The sequence below is a fragment of the Tyto alba genome, unplaced genomic scaffold (assembly GCF_018691265.1).
Source record: "Tyto alba isolate M040663 unplaced genomic scaffold, T.alba_DEE_v4.0 Super-Scaffold_7, whole genome shotgun sequence".
Classification (NCBI taxonomy): domain Eukaryota; kingdom Metazoa; phylum Chordata; class Aves; order Strigiformes; family Tytonidae; genus Tyto; species Tyto alba.
Genome location: NW_024881328.1, coordinates 19,856,407 through 19,879,995, shown reverse-complemented (window position 1 = coordinate 19,879,995; position 23,589 = coordinate 19,856,407). Strand labels below are relative to the sequence as shown.

The window sequence follows — 23,589 nt, the reverse complement described above, 5'->3', positions numbered from 1 at the left end:
AGTGTTCAGGGAATGACACATGGCTAGTGCTGTGCTTTTTGTGAACTGACCCTTAGAAAAGACACTAAATATATATGGCTTTTATTATAATCTCAGATTGATATGAAGTCACTGTTGTCATTATTAGGCCAGTTCAACAGTTTGATTGTTTTTCTACTAGGCAGTGAAAGCCTTTCAGCTTTGTGACTGAGTAGTTTAAATTGAAGCTGCTGAACTGTTCATTTTTCCTCTCAACAGAATTCAACTGTGATGGCAAGAGCAAAGAATTTCCAAAATGTGGAGTATCTTCTCATCCATGGAACAGCAGATGGTGAGGTTTGCAAATGGCAATACAAATACAGACCCAGAATCACTTTGTTTGAAAAACATTAAGAATCTTTCTATGCCTTTGATTGGGGTCAGTACTTAGATCTGTGGTAGATTTCCATATGACATATTATAAGATGCTTACTCATTCTTAGTAATGTCAACTATATCACTTGATAATTAGTGGACATAACTTAATGCACAATAACTTTATGCTCTGTGGTATTTACACGTTTCAACAGCCAATCTTTTTTTTCCTATTTCAGATAATGTACATTTTCAGAACTCAGCACAAATTGCAAAAGCTCTCGTTAACGCACAGGTGGATTTCCAGGCAATGGTAAATAACAGACTATTTTTCATTTTGAACAGTGGTTTATGGCTTTATCAATAAGCTTATCTGACATTTGGCAATGTTTTTAAGAACTCGGTTCAACTGAACATGCTTAAAAATCAAGCATTTGCTAGTGCATTTTTTATTCTTCATAAACAATTTCTTCCTCAAAGGATTTGCCTGCTCTTTTTTTTTTTTTTTTTTTTTTTTCTTCTTCTTGCCCTTTGGATGCTAGCAGGATTTCTCTCTTTTGAAGAATAATTTAGAAACTTTTAAAATGAATCCGAAAAAGAATGAGAATCCACCCTCCTTGTGAAAGTTGCTGATAGGTAGTAAAGGAGAGGAATATGAAGGAGTTGGCTTCTGGGGCCAAAACCAACTTGAACTGGACATGCCTGCCACAGGCACAAGGTGAAACAATAAAAAAGTGTATAAGGTATCCAAGTAGTATATCCAGAATCAGAAAAACCCAAGTTCTCTGCAAAACTTGCTTGGGGTAGCAGGTGTAGACAAAGGGAGAAACACATAGGCAAGAAGTTAGAGGATATAAATGAGGAATGAACAGGGAAATAATAGTTCTGAATTACATGCTAAGCTCTGCTTCTGCACTTTTTTCTTGGGGCTAATGACCAAAGTGTTTCCCTGCTATCAGATGTACTAGTCTTCTGCCTGGGTCCATTTTCCCAAGGCCATGAACTCCCCAAAAAGTTTGTAGGCCCTTTTGTTATTCCACATTTTCTGCCTCCTTCAGTGATATTTAGCAAACCCGGACTATTTCTCATGTATCTCAAATACTGTATGCATTTGTAGTCCTTCTATGGGGAATGTCAGTTATTTCTAAGAGTTAGCATAATTCATATGTGTGTTTTATTTGCAGTACACTGTTCATAATGTTCATGGCCCTGCTGTAATGCAGAACGTTTTGAATAGAATTCCACAACATTTAGCTGAAAGCTTGTTGCTTAGAGCCCAGTATTCCTAAGCAAGACTGTGACCCCTATTGCCAAGGCTATGCAGCAGGTCAAGGGCATTTCATCCCTAAGGGCATGTCAGAGCTCTGTTGTCTGACTTGATACAACTGACTTGTCGGTACTGAGGCAGTAATGCTTACTCCTAGGTTACAGAAGGTTTAGAAACACTTTTTCAGCAAGAATATGAATATACTGGAAATTGATGAAAAGAAGAAAGATTAGCAACTCCCTCTATTTTCTTGAGGCATCCACTTTCTTCTATATGGTAATAAAATAAAGTTCTTGTATTGTTTAACTAATGCAGAATTGAAAACATGACATAGGGGTTTTATGGCTTTTTTTTTTCTTTTTCAGTGGTATACTGACCAGAACCATGGAATTCCAGGCCTTTCCAGCAAACATCTCTACATACATATGACCCACTTCCTCAAACAGTGTTTTTCTTTGTCAGAATAAGTAGGCTATTCAGAGCATGCTAAGGGATCTGATACATCTCGGGGAGAATGAAATTATAACAGTGCCCAGGTTATATAGTTTTCAGGTGAATTGATAACAGGAACTTTGAAGTTTTAAACTTGATGTTTACATACACTTTTGATATTGTATATTAGCAAATATTATGCTAATACATGTTTTGGCACAGTTAACACCTGTTTGATAGAAAAAATAAAATCAGAATGTAAAATGCCATGTTCATTTATTGCCATCTTGCTTGAACTTACATTCTGCAATCCAAAGGTAGGTGGTCCATTGCAAAGGCACACTGCCAGATGAATGTGCTTGCATTTTTTAACTACAGCTGTAAAATGGGAAAGGACAAAGCAAGCAGCGCAAGTACCTAATTAGCATCCTCACAAGAACCAGTTTCTCAAAATTTATTTCCAATTTCTTGGAAAGAATCCAAGCAGGGGTAGGAACACATAATATTTAAAGCTGAAGTTTGGATAATTATTGAGAATATTGAATGTTGTGTTCAAACTTTATTCAACTCTTATTTGAAACCTTGATTCTTCAAAACTCTCGGTGTTCAGGTTTAAATATGAAAGCAGGACACTCATGGTAGCTATTTTTTCTCAGTGTTTTTTCTCGCTGTATTCAGAATATGTGAACCAGTTTTTAACCTCTAATCATCCCCTCAGCATTCAAATTAATCTCAATGTCATTCATCCCAGACTGGAGAGGAAGGATCAAAGGATTATGCAGGCTTTCTTTGCTTTGTTTCCAGTGAAATTATTTTAGGGAGTCTAAAAAATGATAGAGGCTAATAATGATTGGAATACTCGGTTTCTTTTGATTAGTAATTAAATCAGTCCTGTCATAATATAAGAAAATGATCAAGATAATTGGCAAGAGATCCACTGTAGATGAAATTATTCTCTTGTCACGTGTTTAAAAACTTCTGAGTTAGCATACTGCACAGGGACTGTGGTCTGTCCATCACAATATCTCATTTCTGCTATTAGCCAGTGAGAGTACAAAATAACCTGAAAAAGACTGTGAAGTACCCTGCCCACAAAGCAAGCCACTTCCTAACTCCCAGTCAGAGATTGGTTACTGCTTCTTTGTGGAAAGACAAGGGGTTTCATTTGACCCTCTAGACAAAAACATGGGGTTTAACCAAAATCATTAAAATGTGGAAGTGATTTGCTCTGTAACAGCTTCCTTCATTTTGTTAATGGCAATATCAAATCTGATTTTCCACACATAAGAACATTCCTCAGACACATCTTTATGTAAATGTAGTTGCCAAGCTGTTTGTAATGGTTAAATTATACTTTGATGGGAACTCTTCAGAAAATACTCAATTAGTTCAGGTTTTTTTGGAAATGCTGCCAATTACGTGACGTTAATGAGCTTTTTGTTGGTAATGTAATTAAAATTCAACTGCTATAATGGTTAAAGGAAAAAATTATAGCTCCAAGAAAGTTAACATTAAGCAAATATAACATGAAGTGGGGCTAATTAAATGTTGATTATATGGTCGTATGTGCATTTGCTGCACACAACAGTAGTCTCAGTAATGTGATTATTTTACAAATAAGATATACAATTCAATTGAAATGACTGAGATTTATCTCTCAATTTCTTCTATTGATACAACACCACAGAAACCATTGCAAAATTGTGGTGAAAGAGAGAAAAATCAAGCTCTTATGCCAGATGCTTAAAGGTTTTAGATACCCAAATATGTCAATAGGAACCTAGAACAACTTTCAAAATAACATGGTATTGAACTCACATAAATATCAATATATTAAGCTAGCTTTCATTTTCTGCACCTTTATTTATACTTTTGAAAATCCTATAAGCTCTGGACATTTGGCCAAATAAATTGGCCATTTGTGGATACTATAAGTAATAAAGTGATGCAATGTGTTGTTCACACCCTGTCCACAGGTCTGTAGTTGGAAGCTTCTCGAAGTGTTTGGAACAAGGGATATTTCAAGAAAATGTGTCAAATAAAATAACAGAAGGTGGGTTTTTCTCAAGGGATGGATTAGCTGTTTCATTATTAATCTGCCTTTATGTCTGTTTGTTTCCTAAGTGTCGTGGTTTAGGCCTGATTGGCAGCCAACCACAATGCAGCAGCTCTCTCTCCCTTCCCCTCCGGCAATGAGAAGGGACAGAGAGCCAGGCTTGGGGTTCAAGATAGGACTGGGATGGGGAAAAATCCCCTTTTTATGATCATGAGCAAAAGGCAGACTCGTTAGGGGAAGAAAAAAAAGAATATACATTTATTACAGACACTAACAACACATAACAGAGTAGGACAGTGAGAAGCATTGCCGTATCTTGAGAACACCTTCCCCCCACCCCTCCCTTCTTCCCAGGCTCAGCTCTGCTCCCGATATCTCTACCTCCTCCCCCAGTGGCGCAGGGGCAGGGAATGGGGGGTGCAGTCAGCGCTGCCACTTCCTTCATCTTCGGTGAGGGGAGTGTCCGAAACTTGTTCCTCCTGCTCCATCGTGGTCCCCCTCTCTCAGGAGACAGTCCTCCACAAACTTTCTCTGACCTGAGTTCCTCCCACGGGCCGCAGTGTTCCCCACACTGCTCTGTCATGGGTCACTAACTTTCTCCGACTGGATTCCCTCCCACAGCTGCAGCCCTTCCCGAGCTGCTCCGGCGTGGGACTCCCCCGCATGCTGCAATCCTCCCAGCACTGAATTACAGCAGCGGGGCTGCCTTTTCCCCTGAGACCCCGGCCTTCTTCGGGCACAGAACCCTGATCAACTGAGCAGGAGCAACAGGCCATAAATCAATGTCTGCTCCACCGTAGATCTTCATGGGTGGCAGGGGGGGGACACCCTGCTGTCTCACCACAGGATACAGGGAGGTCTCTGCTCCGGCACACCTCCCCCCTCCTCTCTTCCTCCGTTCCTCCACTGACCTTGGTGTTCATGCAGATGCAGCAACTCCTCCTCACAAGTCCCACTGCCCGTCACCACATCCCTTCTTAAATATGTTATCGCAGAGATGCAGCTGTTTGGCTCAGTTTCCCAAACAGAAGTGGAGCTGACGTGGAGCTGGGGGAGCTTCGAGAAGCTTCTCACAGGGGGCCGCTCCAATAGCCCCCTCCCCTGCCACCAAAAAACTCCACCACTCACTCAACCCAGGACACTAAGGCAATCAGCATACACATTGTCCAAACTCTCCACCATTCACCTTGGCTTGTAGGAAGCAGTTGTATGGATAAAACATGAAAAAAAATAGTGCATCATGCTGCTGTCAGTTTTGCTTCATTGTTTTTCATGTTGTTCCTTTATTTGCCTTACACAGTGTTCTTGCCAAAGAATGGGAATGTGTCTTCAGCAGCATGTGACATTTACACTGAGTTGCTGGAATAATCTCTAACCTGAAAGCTTTATGATTGAGCGACCATGTATTTTGATGACTTGGGGGAAAATGTCCTAGGATGCTGTAAGTGTCAAAAAAAACCTCTTAAAAACATATATAACATCAGATTGCTGGCCTGTGCTAATAACAGGTAATGTTGCGGTCATTCATTAGAAATGGTGCAGAGCACTTCAAATCTGCCATCGCAGTATCACAGAATCACAGGATGATTGGGGTTGTAAGGGAACTTTGGAGGTTGCCTTGTCCCACCTCCCTGTTCAAGAAGGGCCATCTACAGCTGGTAATCCAGAACTATATCCAGATGGCTTTTGAATATCTAAAAGGATGGAGACTCCACAACCTCTCTGGGCCACCTCTGCCAGTGATTCGTCACCCACATATGAAAAAAGTGGGGTTTTATGTTCAGACAGAACCTTCTGTGTTTCAGTTTGTGCCTGTTGTCTCTTGTTCTGTCACTGGGCACCACTGAAAAGAGCCTGGCTCCATCTTCTTTACAGCATCCCTTCAGATATTTATATACAGTTGTAAGATCCTCCCAAGCCTTTTCTTCTTTAGAAAAATAACTTTTTCCGTTCTGCATTGCTGTCTACAATCACAATCCATGTTATAAGCACCACCACAAACATTCACCGGGCAATTATTTTCCCCATTCCGTTTTAATTTAGCCTATAATATAGGATCTTCTGTAACAGAGCTTCAACACAGTTCAAGGTGAAAGGGCTTGTCCTGAGGAATCAAGCTGAAGTGAACAAAAATATGTTTAGGGATTAGCCTTATAGATGAATAAAAAGTATATATATCTATACTGCAGACATAGAATATGGCATGTAAGAGCCAACACTGGGATACAACTTATTATGAGACAAAGAAATGATAGCTTTTATGACAAGGTTTTCTAAACTGATAAATTAATATCCTCAAAGTTTTGCTCCCACTTTCAAATGTTTTAGAGGGTGGGTTTTCAGAAAATGCTGAGCACTTCCTGCTCTTCTTTTCTCTTTTGAATAAGAATGTCACACTTCAGATTGTGTGAGATATCACAAAAAAATACCACTTCAGACAATGAAACTTAGTCTTCAGATATCTGTTATATAAACAAGGAATACAAGCCTCTGAGGATGGGACATAATTGTTCTGAACTGAGTGGACAGGCCCTTGTTACATAGCCACAGATAGTCATTTACAAGTCAGTTTCCACTATGATCCTATTTAGCTTTTACAAAACAAAGCTAGAGCTGCAAAGCAAAAACTGCTTTATTCTAGGAACAGAAGCATATATAAATAGTAGAAAATGACTGGTTCCACACCAAACCGTTCATTCCCCAACACCTATTTTCATTATCTACCTCATTCATGCTGTATGACTTGTACATATCAATGAACGTGCAATCCTCATACCTCAAAAGTGGAGCTACATGCCTTGCTTCACTTAGGATTACTGCAGCAACAAAGAAGAAGAGGCCTGAAGAGAAAAAATAGCATTAGAAAACCAAGTATAACCTCAGCCAGGCTCCAGAATATGGTTGGAGTTATACTCATTTTACTCAGATATCAAGTCAAATTCAGAATACATGCAATACTTTCCAGTTTGCCAGTCAGTTCCAATTACAAGGCACAGCTGTTTAGAACATTTTATAGAGTCATTTGAAGGCTATATATTTAATCTGAATAATTCATAGTATTTGCTAAGAGCATTTGGTATTACTTTCAATTATGAACATTGTCTTCACAGAATGTAAAGTAACTAGTACATACTTGGCCAGCTCTTCTGCTTGCACAAATTGATGCAGCTCCATTGACTTCAAATGGAGCAATTCCAACTTATGTGAATAGACAGTGTGGGCTACAGCACAGTTACAATAGCTCTTTTTCTTGAGTTACAAACCCATCAGCATCCATGGCAGTGAGCATGGAGTTGCATGCTGTGGAAAGGCTTACAGACCCTACATTATTCCTCCATTTCAGAAAGCCATTCTTGCTCTCCAAAGTGTAGCCATGGAGTTGCATGCATACATATGCACACATTTGTGTGTGTTATGTATATGTACACATGTATGTATGTAATATGATGCATATGTATGTATGTACTTACACATATGTTCTTCCTATATATGTTGCACTAGTTCTCAGAAAGGGAATGCAGAGCTCTTTTGGCTGATAACTATGTAGCAATGATAGGAAAACAAAAGGGGATACACAGCCCAGCCTCTGAACTCATAGTTGACAAGGTTAGGGAGAGAATGCTTTCCATGAAATGTAAGAAAGAAAAGGGTGTGGTCCTGTGGTCATACCCCAAGATACATCATCCTCCCTCCCATGTTCTTTAGATATGTAATGGATAATAATATAATAATAACAATAAATATGTAATGAAGAAAAACACAGAAAAATGTGGGTGTTTCACTTTTTCGAAAGCATTTGTTGGGGGCTTTTTTACTTTCAAAAGCCAGCCACTTCCTAATTCATTAAAATGCTCAAATCTTGACAATTTATTTTTCTCTTGTACCAACAGTTAAAGAGTTGAAAGAAACATCCTAGAAAATTATCACATTCAGAGTATGCTAGCCAGTTATAACAAATACATTGGTCCTAATGTTCTGAAAAGCCATACCAGCTGGAAATGTCACTGCTAGAGCACCAGGTTCAGTGTGCAGCTGGTAAGAATTCTGCTTCTCATTTTACCTACTCTGTAACTTTCCCCACAGATTTTTTTGTCCAGTGAGTGCAGTACACTGTCCTTAATAGCAGGCATTACCTGGAGCTGAAATGATGGTGCAGGAAAGTTTGATCAACTCCAGATACAGTGAACCCAAAATAACATTTTTAATGACCCCAAGTGAATCATAAAAAACATTTAGATGAAACTTTCCTGAAGGCAGGTTGCTTTCAGGTTCCATCTCTTAGTCTGACTCAGCTGAAGTACTGTCTCATATGTGAACTATAATATAGAGAAGAGTGAGGTTGCCCTTGACTTTTGCCAAAAGGTGCCACATAACTATTGTATTTTACAATGTGAAAGGAAAAAACCTGAGTATATATGCATGTTTCATACACTCGTTACAATTTTCTACTTCTGTTTGGTAACCCTTGTTTGCTGTGCTCTTGAAATATGTGTTAATATAGATTCCGTTATGGCAGCTGAATGTTGCATGGTTCTTCATGGCAATTCACTTCTTTCCTGTACTTTTTATTGTTTGTGTATCACTTGAAAATCAAATAATCAGTCACCTTCTAGATGCTAGATGACCTGCTAGATGATATAGCCTGTGTAACAACCTGCCCAGCCAGGTGCACTGAGCTGCTCTGTCTCATATATTTTTTTCTGAAATCATCCTACTGTAAACAAGGAACTTTATCTGACACAAGAAAATATACAGAGCTAAACAAAAAGAAAAGAACTGCCTGTTTCCTGGAGGAGAAGATATTGTCTTACATTCTGTATTGCCTGTTTAACAAGCTACGTATCTTTAACTCAACACGAAGCGAGATAATTGTCTGCAGCGATCCATTTCAACCAGTGTGTATGTGTCATCCCGGTGTGAAAAAAGGTCTTAGCGGCCCTTTGATCACCATCTGCTGTCCTGCCGGGGTACTGCAGGGCCGGGCAGGCTGCCTTCACCCGCGGGAGCCGCACGGCTGGCCAGCTTCGTGGAGGGGCTGCCTTCTAGAGCGTAGCGCTGCGCTTAAACTGGGATTTTGCATCCCCTGTATTACGCTCATAAAGTCTAAATAGAAAGTAGATTTGAAAATGATTCTGACACGAAGACGACAAAGTATCTCAGTGAAATCATCATCTCATGAAAATAAGCAGATTTGGGGTATAAAGTTGTTTCAAGGCTAATTTTGGCTCCTTTGGCACCATATCTTAGATATTACACAGTTGTTTGCCTGGGGAAGGTTGGTATATGGAGGTAGTCATTCTGGTTGTTTCAAACAAAAAAAATCTGAAAAGATACGGTTGATAAATATGTATGCAAGCTTGTATAACCTATGCCAAACAATGGCTGGGAATCCGTGACTGAATGGATGTGAAAAATGCAATTAGGAGCAGGAAGAAAGAGGACATGGAGAAGAGCACATGTGTAAAAGTGGAGAAAAGAAGTAGTAATTAAAAAGGAGAACAACAAAAAGGCAAAATAAGGCTCTCAGAAATGCCTGAAGATAGAAACAGAAGGCAATGAGGAGAGGAACAGAAGCTGTGCTCTTAAGTTTTCAGCAGCAGCATTAGTAGACACTTGCATTGTAGCTAGAAATGACAAAAATGGACCATGAATCTCAGCAGATGGATCCAAGAGCAGAGAAAAATTATACTAACACACATGCAAAAAAAAAAAAATAAATAAAAAAAAAATTATGTGGACCGTGTAGTGAGAATGTTTCCCTAAACTCATGCTGTGGTACCACAGCAAGGTATTTAGGATAGAGCTCTAGAAGGATCCATTACATTTTGTTTGCCACCCTAACACTACGGTCATGAAGTTTATACACTGCCTTAATTGTATCATATGGGCTATGGTGATCTGGTTGTGGTCAGCCAGCAGAAAATTACCTCACTGAAGAGGATTCTTTGCTGGCTTCCTGGCGCAGTATGAGGGGAAATAAGAGTTTTTGCCGTAATATGTATGCTTTGTGCCACAAATTAGATCATGAGCCATTCCAGACTAGAGCACAGGCTGTCATTAATGCTCAGTGAGATCTCCACTGTGATTTCAGACCCTTTTTTTTTCTGAGCAGAACTGAAACTCAAGGTGGAGTCCTTCATATTTAACATATCTCCTGGACTGTCTGGCACCTTACATATATAATAATAATATTTCATTTTTTGTGCCCTTTTACATTTTACAAAGGATTATCATGATGTATGAAAGAGTCTGTAAAGGAAAACTTCCCAAGGAATTTCTTCAAGGGGGATATCTCACTTGTTGCTTCATAGACAGGATGAAAGACCCATGTTTCTGACTGGAAGGTTTTTTCAGCTGCTGGGGCCACTGACAAGCTTTGTGTCAATCTCTCCTATCTGTGGTCATCAGATGGCTGAACATAGTCTTCTTTGCCAATGCTGCCCCACAACAGCTATGAAATTTCCCCTATTACTGGGTGGTTTAGGACTTTGACAATAGTTGCATAGAATATACACCGCTACAAAGCTCAAATCTGTTTTGTTTTTTGGATTTGTTTTTCCTTGTAGGAAATGGAGCCATGAGAAAAAGGCTTATCTTGCATAAATCTGTAGGCCACAGTGTAAAACTCAATTTACAATGAATGTTTGGCACACAGTTCTCAAGTGAGTATGAATTTTCATACAGTAGAATTTTCAAAGTTGGCACTTTACATCTAAGGGTAATCAAATCTTTATGTTAAATTCAACCTGTGCTAGGTTTTACATAGTGGGTAGCCATCACTGCAGTACTTCACATCTCTTCACAATCCTTATATTGGCACAAGATTACTTGAAGAATCATTCAAGGGTTTTAGGGAAGTTGTGTTAGGTTATTGTTAACAGTGTATTAAATTTATAAACCTTGACTGAAAATTGATAGGTGAAGTTGATGATATTGATGTCACCAGGACTGGGATTCTAAATGTTAAATGTGGCTAATCAGAATTTGGAGAAATTGCTGCCTTAATCCCAGGCACCTTTAGCCCACTGTTTATCATCCTAATGCCCTTCTGTTTGATATTTACTTCTTTAGACATTGCTACCTCACTCCTTTTGCAAATCCATGTTAGCATTGATGTCATAAAGTAAGCAGAATGAATGTGTGAAATTGCTTGTAAAATTATCAAATGAAATGAATAGCAAATATGGTGACTTCTTTTTTTTTTAAGTTGAATAAGGAAACTGTCAGCAATGATGCACTCTCATAATGCTTACTAGAGCTGAACAGTATATATATAAGTCTGTGCAAAGGAGGCAGCTAGGCAGATCTCGGGATCCTCAAGGCTTGCCATAGTTCCAGAAGAGAGAGTAGCAGCTCTTTCTGCAACTGCTACGTATCACTTCAAAGTATAAAAAGGTAAGATTTATATGAACTACCAGTACAATTTGTTTGAGAAAACTGAGTGCATTATCTGAATAATATTGCCCAAAGTTTGGAATAGAGGTGCAGGATCTTTCAGCAAATCGGTGTTTTCCTCTGTGGTTATACTCATTGATGTTTGGAGTTAATGACATCATCATTTAAATCTTTTAATGTATTGAATTAGTTCAACAGAGAATGATCCAAAAAAAGGGGAAATCAACTGCTTGGGTTGCAGAAGCAATTGAGAGTAGGAAGTTTACCATTAGAACATGAAAGACATGCCTTGTAGTAAGAATTCAAATATGAGATAAATGTGAGATAAAAATTATGGATTTTTATATTTTTATCTCTTTTATTATCTTCTCTAGAGATAATTAATGAACATGAGTTTAAAAATATTCACTCCTTATAGACACAGCCTAACTATGGATCAATGGGGATTAAATTAGCAGAATGCAAACAAATTAAGTGGGTTTATATAGACGCTGATTTAAAACTGTCTAAAACAGATTATCACTCTATCGCCCTACAGATTGCCACTCCACTGACCCACTTTCAGATTAGTTTGTCTCAAGCAACTATTATTTTCATATCACTGTAAGATCTGAAAAGGAAATTTTATAGCACAAAAGTAAAAATTAAAACCTTAATAACTATTGATTTAACATTATTATTGTATAAAATTTAATTTAGTATTCCATCCTACTATGGATCTCTTTAGACTAGAACCATTTTCTTTTACAGAACTTTCCACAAAGCATTACAACATGGTAGGTAAATTAGATGTAAAGTACATCTGCCTGAAAAAGTGGTTTACTTGTAATTAGAAATAATTGCTATTTGCAAACAATTTCATGTCAGTATAAATCTATTTTATTCATTCATACATTTTCATATTAAACTATTCCCTTTTTTACTACCGTAACACCATAATTTGTGTTTTTAAACTGGAAATAAATGCAAATCTGACTTCTGAACAATTCTTTTTTGAAAGCTCAATGAAATTAAGCTAGTTAAAATTGCACATAGGTACAAAAGACATCTGCAGTAAAATATATAAACTAGCAAAATCGGGTTAAACAAGAAACTAATATTCAAATAAGTTTCTGATCAAGATTTGAAAGACATATTTGCTACATAATCTCTGGTGGTTCAATCTGAGATGTATTAAGTTTTTCATCTCCAATCAGAAAGAAATTAAAACATTTCCATTAGTCTAATATGCATAGGAACAAAAATTCTGTGTGCAAGATTAGCCTTAGTTTTCCTGCACTTTGACAACAGGATTGCATGGGTTTTAGCAGTATCTATTGGTGACATAAATAACTTAGAGTAAATAAAACCTTTGTTCTGTTGGGAAATGAATCCATTATCATGAATAAACTAAACAAATATTATTTTGCTGATCATCTCTCTTTCACTATAAAACATGTGTGTGTTCCTAAGAATAAAATAACAATTTCTTCTTTAAAAACTTTAGTTTCTTTAGCTTGTCAAAAACTGCTGTTTCTGCTTTGAGTTACCGATAGCAAGTACTAACCATTGAACAAACAGAACTGATTCTAAATTTTTAAAAGATAGCTTTTGAAAATGCTTATTTTATTAATAGGGATTCTCTTACTTGAAAATTGTAATAATTTCAAAAAACTGCATTTATACATCCCTCTTTTTAGTAATCTCCCCAAATTTTGATTCTGAAAAATGTAGAAAGAAGCTAAACATGCATTTTACTTTAAACATATTCTTAAGGCATGAAGTGGGACTGTTCACATCTGAAAGCTTGATAGGACTGAGGCATAAGAGTTAGATTCAAGATATACTGAAATCACTGAAAATCTCTTTACTGTCTACAATGGGTTTTGAACCTGTGTTTGTATAAGTTTTATATAAAAGAATAGCGTTTAGTGTCTGATATTACTATAAGGAGGCTGTAATACTGACTAGGCTATTCCTTTCATTACACCTCAGTGTCTCAGATTTATGTCTAATTTGTATCGTGGTTTAACAAAGCTACAGGCAACTGTAAACTATTTTTCTTTAGTTTTTCAGGTTAAGTAAAAGTATACTAGCTGTTCAAACTGCTGGTATACCACTAAACAGGGCAAATCTCCTTACGTATGGTGCAATAGCCAGACTTTATTTGCTGTCTGAGTAAACTCATTTACAGCTGTATCAGCTAGCTTGAGGGTCACTGCAATACAATCAGATCATTTCTGTGACCACAGCAGAGTCATCTCTCAAAGAATAGGCAGAGCTTTTGTTCCATTGTTGGAAGCCCATGAAATGTGAAATTATGCATTCTTTGGGATAAACATTGGATGTCAGTGTTGCACCACCGAATTAGAGCTCCAAATGAAACAGTGAAAAGAGTCCAATACTATAGTTAGGGTTACAATAGGACAGACTACATGGTCACTACAGTATTTGTTGGTAATATAGCAGAATACCTGCAAGTGTAGGAATGAAATCTCATGTATCAGGACATTACAAAAGGCAGAAAAGAATTTCCATACACACTGATGAAAAAATGAGCAAGACTGGCAGTGGCTTCTGGTGGAGGAGTGGGAAATTGACTCCATTGCTTGATAGTACAGTCCACCAGAAAATCTTATATTCATCATTTTATCTTCCTGGTTTCGATTAAGCTTTGCTTAAGATTTTGATTGCCTTAAATATTTTGATACTGACACTGAGGTATTCTAGTAAAATATTTATATTATTCATTAAGATTCTCGTAAAAATTAAGCTTCATAAAGTACCAGAAGCAATACATTCTCCCTAACCATAGGTAAAATGCCAGTCAACAGTCAAGTTTTGCATCTCCACATAGAAGTTATTTTATAATAGATGGAAGAAACAGATCTCATAAAAAGTCTTCTCTGAAGCTGGGCAGACTAGTGGGGCAGAGTAGAAGTCCTACAGCAATAAGGTTTTTAATGCAGGAGTTTACCTTTTCAGAGATGTTCATATAGCTCCCCCCCCCATTTGCACTGCTTAGTGCAGAGCCAACTCTAAATCTCAAGACAGAGTAACCTGCACCTTCTCTACACATTGTTCTTTCATAACTTTCTTATGGCTTCCTCCAAGGTATAGTATATTTAAATTCAGCTTGTTGTGACAAGGAATTACAATAGACAATAGATGTTTTCATTCAGACTGCCTTAGTTTATAAATCACTGAATTTCAATAAATAACTCCTCCGGTGGACCTGGAGGAGTTCAGTGCAGATTACATTTAGTGGGGAGGGTGGTTTTCAGCCACATCTTACTTTGCTGTTTACCACTTTACTTCAGTGCACTCATCTTTCCTATGTCCCTTTGTTTTTCAGACTGTAACATAAACTTCCATAGGAAAGTGTCATGGATGGCAGAAGGGCTCTTTCAAATACACAAGTATCAGTCCAAGTACATGATGAAATTATTTTCAGTAACATTTTGCTGATGTGAAATCAATTCAACTTCTGTTGCTTTACAACAAATTAATATTGTGATCCATACTGATTTTAAAGTTAGAATGAACAAGTATTTAATATTCATCATTCAGTAAATAAGCATTTAACCATTGAATGAATGGTATATCCAATTTCTTTCTCAAGGTCAAAAGTACCTAAACAAATTTTAAATTAATTTATTTTTCTATAAATTCATGCCATAAATTTAAGTGATCCAAAATAATTAAAAATAAACAATTTGGTTGATTCTGTAAGTAGGTTTCCTCTCACTTCCTGTTTATGCAAAGCACTTTTGAGTCTATTAGCCATTAGCTGCTCATAGTCCCTTTTGCACAGGGTTTTGTGAGCCTAAAATGAATAGCATTTCTTTGTTCAAGAGTTTGTCCTATAAGGGATCATGTGTCGACAGACTAATAATACTACATTAAATATTGAAAATTGTAGTGCACATAATTAGGGGATTAGAGAATGCCTTATTCCCATTGGTGACTATTCACTAGAAGTTATAACTGTATTACTTGCATGTGTAAACCTGTCACTAATGTGAGTAAGGGAATCACATCTTAGCAGTGGATCACCAAAGTATTTGTTCAAACTGTAATATTCTAGTTTACATTGAATAATCTCACATTAAAGTCAGTGAGACAGGTCAAGTTATTAGAGTGGGCATGATGAAGACACATAAAATAACGTGGCCATTTCTGTTAGATGGTTGAAGCCAACAGAATGACTTGTAACAGGAAGAATTACATCTGGGATACAATATTTTGTGCTTTGGTTTATTACCATTAATATGAAGTATATACCCCATACCTTGTATATCCCATATAGCATCATAATGGAAGCCCTTAAGCTGAAATAAAGTATTATGTCAATAGTGCAACAAGCAAAACTTGACATACCACATCATTAATTGAACACAAGCCAGTGGGTGGTGTGGTGGGGTTTTTTTCTAACGACTCACACTTATTAGTAAGTAATTACTAAGTCCAGAGGCCTACTGCTGCAATATCCATTATTTCAAAAAAAAAAACTTTTAAAAGGAAGGTGGAGGGCCAGAAGGAAAGAATGGGGAGCTGCTGATGTGACAGCATTCTTGACAAAGATTTGCTTTGTTTTCCTCTAGTGATTGAGCTGGAAAAAAACTAAAAGTCACACCAACACCCTAGTTTTGCAATAAAACAATTTTATAAAAAGAGATCTAATGCTTGCCATCAGCAGAACATAGAGCAGAGGAGATACAGACCTTTCTCATATTACAAAAGAAAGGGAAGGTGCAGTTGCTCTCAGCTCACCTTGCACTAGAACAGAGACTACATCTTTTGAATGCCTACCCAAGCCACTACAGTCTCCTCCATTCACTGGACATGGACCCCATCTTCACAAGGTCTCAGTATCTTCAAGTTTAGATCAGCATGAAGGATGTCTCTTTTTGATGTAATCGATTCAGAAGTATGTAAAGATGATTATATTTTCCTTTGTTGCCTTATTTCTGTTTTGACAGGCAATGAAAATGAAAAGTGTTTACTTTGTTGCTGGGATCCTTTTAATGATAGTTCAAGGCAGCTGGCAAAATCCTCTTCAGGATACAGAGGAGAAATCAAGGTAAATTCTTTAGATCAAACTTCTACAAACACTTGGCCTGAACTTTGTTTTCTTACAGTTTGAAGGAAAACATACTATGACTTAAAGATAGTTATTTTATATACTATTACACAGTGCTTAATCTACTATTGGAATTGGCAAAAGGTTTTAATATTGCAACGTATAGTACAGAAGTATTTGGTATTACAAACAATAGCTGCTTTAGTTATCCAAGAAGACCTTGTAGTTGTGCAATATCCAGTCTGCTATACTGATTCACTTTACTAGCCAACTAGTGATCAATATGCCACTTGCTTCCACTTTGTGAGTATAAAATAGTATTTTTAAAAGAAAAGTCAGTACACCTGTAGAAAGTACTATAACCATTGCCAATTAACAAGTTCTAAACTTTACACAGATCATTCAAAGCTTCCCAGTCTGAACCATTAGATGAATCTAGACAGTTGAATGAAGTGAAACGTCACTCACAAGGTACATTCACCAGTGATTACAGCAAGTACTTGGACAGTAGACGAGCTCAGGACTTCGTGCAATGGTTAATGAGCACTAAAAGAAATGGGTAAGCATTTTGGTCACATTGCTATAGATCTCCATATACAGAAACAGCCAAAAATCTAGCTGAATACATTTCTTGATTTTAGCTTCCCATCACAGACCATGTATAATCTTCAAATAAGTAAAGTATATTAGGAAAAATTATATATAATGTTAACATATTGTTAGAAATGGGAAATACATGCAAAATCAGTCAAAAGGATTTGGATAAATCTAGTGTAGTATCGCTATATTACCTGATATGCCATCTAAAAAGACTAACTCAGCCTCTTTGGGTCAGATTGTTTCAGTGAACTAATTAAGTTTAATAGGAATAAGATATGTAAATATAATGTAAATATCTGGGCCATTAGACCTTAATAAAACTTTCCTATCTATGGATACTCTAATCCTGAGGTTTCATTTGTTAAAAGGTAGCTAAGGTTTAAGTTTTGTTGACCACTGGATACTTTACCAGTATCACAAGTATACTATGGCATGAATTGGCATGGTTTTTGAAAATATCCTGTGATTAAACACAAGTTACCAAGCTGAGAGCGAGGATAACGTAAAAGCATGTAAGTTTATGTCCTGTATTCTAGAGAAGACCTGTCCACAAAATCCACAAATCTATTATCTTAATGCTTTTAAATCCCTGTGGAAGTCCTTAAAGTATGAAGTAACAATTTCTAGACATTGTAATAATTTAAATTCATGCACCTGAAGTTATTTATAATATTCATCTATCAGTTATTTATCATAATATTTAAATAATAACAAATAAAATCTTATCGTCTTATGCATGCTCTGCAATGTACTGGTAGTAATGATCTAATGACTGTGGAATTCCACTACAGCCAACAAGGACAGGAGGACAAAGAAAATGACAAACTCCAGGACCAGCTCTCAAGGTATTCCAGTTGCCACAACTTGTTACTCAAAACCAGTTTGAGCTTATTTTCCATTAATCAAGAAAGAAAACACCTAGTATTTTTTACAATGCTACCATAAACCAAGAAATACCTATCAAAAGAAATTACCTCACACCTGTTTTTTACAATGAAAGGGAAACATCTCTGTTATTTATTCCTATACCTGTGTTCTATAGCTATGTGCAGTGGCTTCAAATGATGCAGGTGGATGAGAACAGATTTCAGGATTTCAAGTAATAAAAGAGAGTAGAGAATAAGATAAAAAGAAGAACTTGGTATAGAAAATGGCTGAAGCAAAAAAAAAAAAAAAAAACAACAACAACAAAAAAAAACCACCACGTTATGTTGAGGAAAGGCAAACCAGTGAGACTAATGAAAGGAAAATGGCCAGACACCACTTTGCAGAGAAATAATAAAACACAGTATAATGCTCAGCCCTAAGCACCCAATCCCATGTTACATAAACCACTCATTACAGCAAAGGAGAACACAAGACCTGCCGGAAGCCATAATTTTGTTTCTTGACAATGTTCTTTGGAAAGAGTTGGAGGGATTGGTATTTTGAAACAAATAAAACAAAACTGCAGTAAGTGTTTTTGCAAAACAGATTGAAATACCTATATTCATTCTTCCTTTTGTCAGAAATTCCAAAGAGGATAGCCCAGATCACAAAGATATTTCCGTTCAAAACACTGTCAATATCAGTAACAAATCTGTGACAATGTCTCAGCTTCAATGAAACAGCATATCTCAACAAAATTAATGTTTCATTAAAAATGTTCCAAACAATGCCAGTTACCATGCTGATGAAAAGTGCAGATGGTACCAAATTAGGAGAAATGGTGAAATCCCAGTAAGATAAAAAATAATAGAAGTAGCTACAGGCCCTGAAAATTAGGTGAAAATTAGCAAATTCTGAAATAGGAATGCTAGATAAATTATTAAAGGAAAATATTCCATAATATGTCTACTTCTCAGAGCAACTTGCCTTCCTAAAGGCCAATGTGACATAATTTTGTGCTTTATCAGAGATAGAAGCAAAATGAGGTGCAGGGACGGAGAAGGTAATTGTCTTTCTCTATTAAAATGGAGGTGATCAGGCTTGAAATTGTTCCAAGATTATCACTTGGTCAGAATAATAATTAAAAGGATGTTCACAAAGCAATTAAAAATATAAATTTGAAAGAAATTAAGTCTGAACAGTTTGGCTAAGAAATCATGAAGACGAAGGTAGGAGGAGTGGCTTAATGGAAAATTTTAGGTTAACACAAGAACATGTACAAAAGTATGTCTGTATAATGAAATACAGTATGTTGATCATAGCTAATTAATGTAGCAGAAGACCATTTCAGTGCAGCTATAATTGCTTTCAGCACCTTATTTAATTTGTTCAGACCTAGTTCAGGCATCTCTACACAAGACTGTATCGCATGGCACAAAACTGTATTGCATGACACAGACAATACCTTCAAAACTGAAAGATATCAAGGAAAAAAAATATCTAGAGTAATATGAGAAGCAAAAAAAAAAAAAAAAAAACCAAAAAAAAAAACCCCTCTCCCTAATAAGAAATGCTAGTATGGTGACTGGGAAATACAAATCAATAAAGGTTAAAAAAAAAAAACAATTCCTTATGCAGTCTGCTCCTACAGTATTGCTTTTCTTTCAGCAATGCAATCTCCAAGCGTCATGCTGAGTTTGAGAGACATGCTGAAGGCACCTATACCAGTGATATCACCTCTTATTTGGAAGGTCAAGCTGCCAAAGAGTTCATTGCTTGGTTAGTGAATGGACGAGGAAGAAGAGAGTAAGAATCCATCCATTCCTATTATTAAATTTTGCCTTGTTTTGGGGCTAGAAATCAAGTCTGATGAAACCTTGATGTGTTTTTGATCATTCTTGCTGTACTTCATGTTTTTCTTTTGTAATAGAAGATACTGTGTGGGTGTTAGACTACCACTTTACATTATTAAATTCCAATACAGATTAAAACAAAGCTATTCAGTATGCTGTTACACTCTGAAAGGTCAAGTTATATTTAAGGTCAACATCTAAATCTAAACCAGACCTTCCTCTAACTACTGCCTTTCCCCCTTCACAGAACATTGCTTACAGTCTCCTTACCTATCATTGAGATTATTCAAGTCAGTGTCATCTTAAATTACCTGCTCTTTTTTTCCCTTTTGCAGTCAATCTTTTCCCCTGCAATATTTCCAAGATTAAATTTTTACCAATGTCATCAGATGTACTCCATGCACTGGTGATCATTCCCAGCAGTAACTGATGACTTCTTTTCCTCTTCCCATGCTCCACAAAGTCTCCCCAAGTTGCTGCTGCCAAAATAACTATAATTTTCTATAACTATTACTTATTTTCCTTTTTAAGACACCTCTACTTCCTTTGCTATGCTTCCCAGTTTCCTGGACACAGTGCTCCACTGTTTTGACCTATCTATGTCTCTGATTTCTTTCATTAATATCCTGTTCTCCACATACCCATTGCAGATTTCTCAAGCCTATTCACTTCATGTACTCACTCGTGACTTTACATATTTTTTCATGATAGTCTTACACTTAGAATGGCATTACCTTCAATCTCCTGCAGGCACCATCTATTTCCAACTCTGCATGGTTAGGAGCTACACCATGCACATGTTACTCTCCACCTTTTAACTGTTTTGTACTTACTTGTGCCTTTAGACTGTAAGCTCTTCGGGGCAGGGATTTCAGTTCATCCTCTGATTATATATTCTACCAGCTGTAAAGTACTATGTAAGTCTCTCACACTATATAAAAATATTAAATAATAATAATAAAACATAATCTGTAAGACAAGATTGTGTGCTGTAGTCAAGGAAGACTAAATAGGTAAAAGTAAATTTTGTAAATAATGATGATTTCCTGAAAAAACAAAGTTAAATAAATGAGGTCAGCTATATAGAGAAGGGAAGTGCTGGTGCCACTTCATAGTGATGTTCAGAATTGCAGTTGTTTTTTTGTCATGTTTTATTTTCATAAGAAGAAATTCAGTATTTCAGTACCTGTAAGAGAAAAATGACAACCTATATGTGATGAACTGAGCTTAGAAACCTAGATGGTTAAACATAGACCACCCTTCTGCTTTCCAATATTTAGTATTATTTACTGTCAAGCTTGCATATAGCCCTCTCTGAAATTATTGCATGAAGAGAACCAGTCTGCCTGTCATTGGTCCCAGTACACAGTGCTTCAGCATCATCCCGTCTTAATGGAACCCATTAAAATCTTCCTGTATTTGATAGGATGAAACAAGAAAGGAAAGTTTTCTATACCAGGCTCTTGGCATAATGGTTTTCCAGTGGTCAAAAAAGGATAGAGCAAGAACCAGGATCTGATTCCAAATATAAAATTCTATTATACAGCAATCAAGCACATGGATTTTATACAGGTGTTATAACTGAGTTATTCTAACACCCCAAAAATTGTTGCTGCTTGATTGTATGTATATTACTAGGACTTAAATCCAATTAAAACAAAGAAATGTATGAAAATTTGACTATATTGTTTTATTAGTGATATTTCTTAAGTAACAATTCTTAATATATCTACTCTGAGTTTTACTGATGCCTAGTCTACTTGACATAGACATTGCAGACTGAGATATGTTTTTGCATGTATGGCTTTTTCAAAAATGCTAGAGAGGAATTTAGACTCACCTGAAAGAGCAGTCCTCATTTAGTAAAGGGAGACTTCCATGCTTTATTCTATTGTGGAAATGATGCCTCAAAAGATGTTCTGATATACATCATTCTATACTGAGCCATACCAGGCTCAGCCCTTAACTCCTTAAAGTCACAGAAAATGTGCAGTGTACTAGAATCCTGTAATTAGGTCCTTTTAAACTGTTTGTTTATTTTGATCTGCAAATTTGTTGATAATTTTTTCCCTTTGAAGTTTCCCAGAAAAAGCTCTTGTGGCTGAAGAAATGGGCCGAAGACATGCAGATGGCACTTTCACGAGTGATATCAACAAAGTCCTTGATGACATGGCTGCCAAAGAGTTTCTAAAATGGCTGATTAACACAAAAGTTACCCAAAGGTGCCTAAATTTTGATTGTGCTATTCTTAATGTACTGGGGTTTTAAATGTATTTGTCATACATAGGGAAAATACTGCTAATTTTTCTCTTAACTGTTGCCGTATTTGTAACTGTGTTACAAACATTGTTACAGACCGTGCTGAACAAGGATAAGATCCTAAAGAGAACTCATTCCAAATATAAATTGTATTTTGCATCAGCGATGAACCTATTTAACTTGAGGGGAGTTTTGCCACTGAATGTTAGTAAGGTCATATTAAATTATTGAAAAATAAACCTCTTCTGTGCATGGGCATTATAAAATCAGAAATATTTATTGGTAAAATTACACCAAATTGATTATTCTTTCAAAACTGTGATATAAAACATTGCCTTAAACTGTGGCTCATCATTAGGGAATAGAGTACCATAATCTGTGTTCCTGTAGCAGCTAACTATTTAAGAACCATGCTTTAGTTTGCCTGTATATAGGCAAATGCTGTTGGCAAAGCAACATTTTCTATGTGAGCTCTGTGAACAGGTTAATATTTAAGAATTAATTGTTAATATTAACAAAGCATTTAAAAAATAATAAAATGCCAAATCAAGGTACATGTGAGTGGCCAGATTTTTTAAAATGTTGGATGTAAAAATTAATTACTTTTAGTCATTGAACTACTGAAGCACCCAAAACAACTAGTTGATTTTGGAAATATGAAACAATCAATATTATCTCAAAAAAAATAGAAGCTGTAATTAAAATACAGTTTTATTAATATTTTAATATTTTCATGTTTGTAGTTCAGCATCAAAATAAACAATTTAAGAAAATAATCTATCAGAAACTATTAAAAAGCTTTTCCTTTAGAAGTAATTGTTTTAAATCCATTATTAGAAAGAGGTATTGAGGGGTCTGTGGAACTAACATCTTCTAATTCTTAAACTGAAAAAATATGTTCCACACATATTTCATAAATCTTGGGACATTTATAATATATCCTAAATGTTGCTGCTTTTTTTTCCAGGGACCTTTTGGGAGAATATCAGTAAAAATACAGAATAAAAATGGGATACGTGAAGACCTTCATTGCATCAACTGCCAGTTATTAAGAGATCCTGAATCCATATTCTGTCATTTACATTAGATGTAACAAATCTATGTCACCTTGCATGCCAGGAAATAATTGTACTATAGTTTAATGTTGCCAAAGGTTTATATATGGAAAACCTATTGTCTAAGGGATGGTTATCTTAACAGCTTTAAGACCATGAAAGTTCCATATCTTCATATTTTCCATTTATTAGGACTGAAGTAACTCCATTTATATTTAATGATAAAATTATTTTTCTAAAAAGTTGACTTTACACACAACAGATTCAATCACCAATTATATGTGTTATTTGTAAGGGGCTGGCAGTTATAAATGCCTGAGAAGTGAATATCCCTCTTAAAACCTTTGTTATAAAAAGGCTAAGCTTTAAGGATATTAAATGATAGCCTTAAATAAATTTTTTCAAGCTTC

General features: G+C 36.3%; 2 protein-coding genes across 3 annotated transcripts in view; both read left to right on the top strand.

Annotated features, from left to right (window-relative positions):
- Positions 1 to 3,326, top strand: part of LOC104368199 (prolyl endopeptidase FAP) — a 41,569-nt gene extending 38,243 nt beyond the window's left edge. Inside the window, exons 24-27 of one of the 2 annotated variants that reach the window (XR_004409276.2) lie at positions 238 to 310; positions 573 to 646; positions 1,758 to 1,876; positions 1,966 to 2,052. Coding sequence is in view for 1 of the 2 variants with exons in the window: in XM_009975485.3 (XP_009973787.2) it covers positions 238 to 310; positions 573 to 646; positions 1,966 to 2,067 (249 nt within the window). In the remaining variant the exon portion in view is untranslated. Of the gene's footprint in view, positions 1 to 237; positions 311 to 572; positions 647 to 1,757; positions 1,877 to 1,965 lie in introns of both variants that reach the window. The other variant, XM_009975485.3, reaches the window with a different exon arrangement.
- Positions 3,327 to 11,387: 8,061 nt separating this feature from the next.
- GCG (glucagon) lies at positions 11,388 to 23,589 on the top strand. Its single transcript, XM_033007889.1, has 7 exons — positions 11,388 to 11,483; positions 16,445 to 16,545; positions 16,943 to 17,104; positions 17,937 to 17,990; positions 19,681 to 19,818; positions 21,944 to 22,087; positions 23,092 to 23,589. Exons 2-7 carry the CDS (start codon positions 16,448 to 16,450, stop codon positions 23,114 to 23,116), a joined length of 621 nt encoding a protein of 206 aa, XP_032863780.1. The 5' UTR covers positions 11,388 to 11,483; positions 16,445 to 16,447; the 3' UTR covers positions 23,117 to 23,589.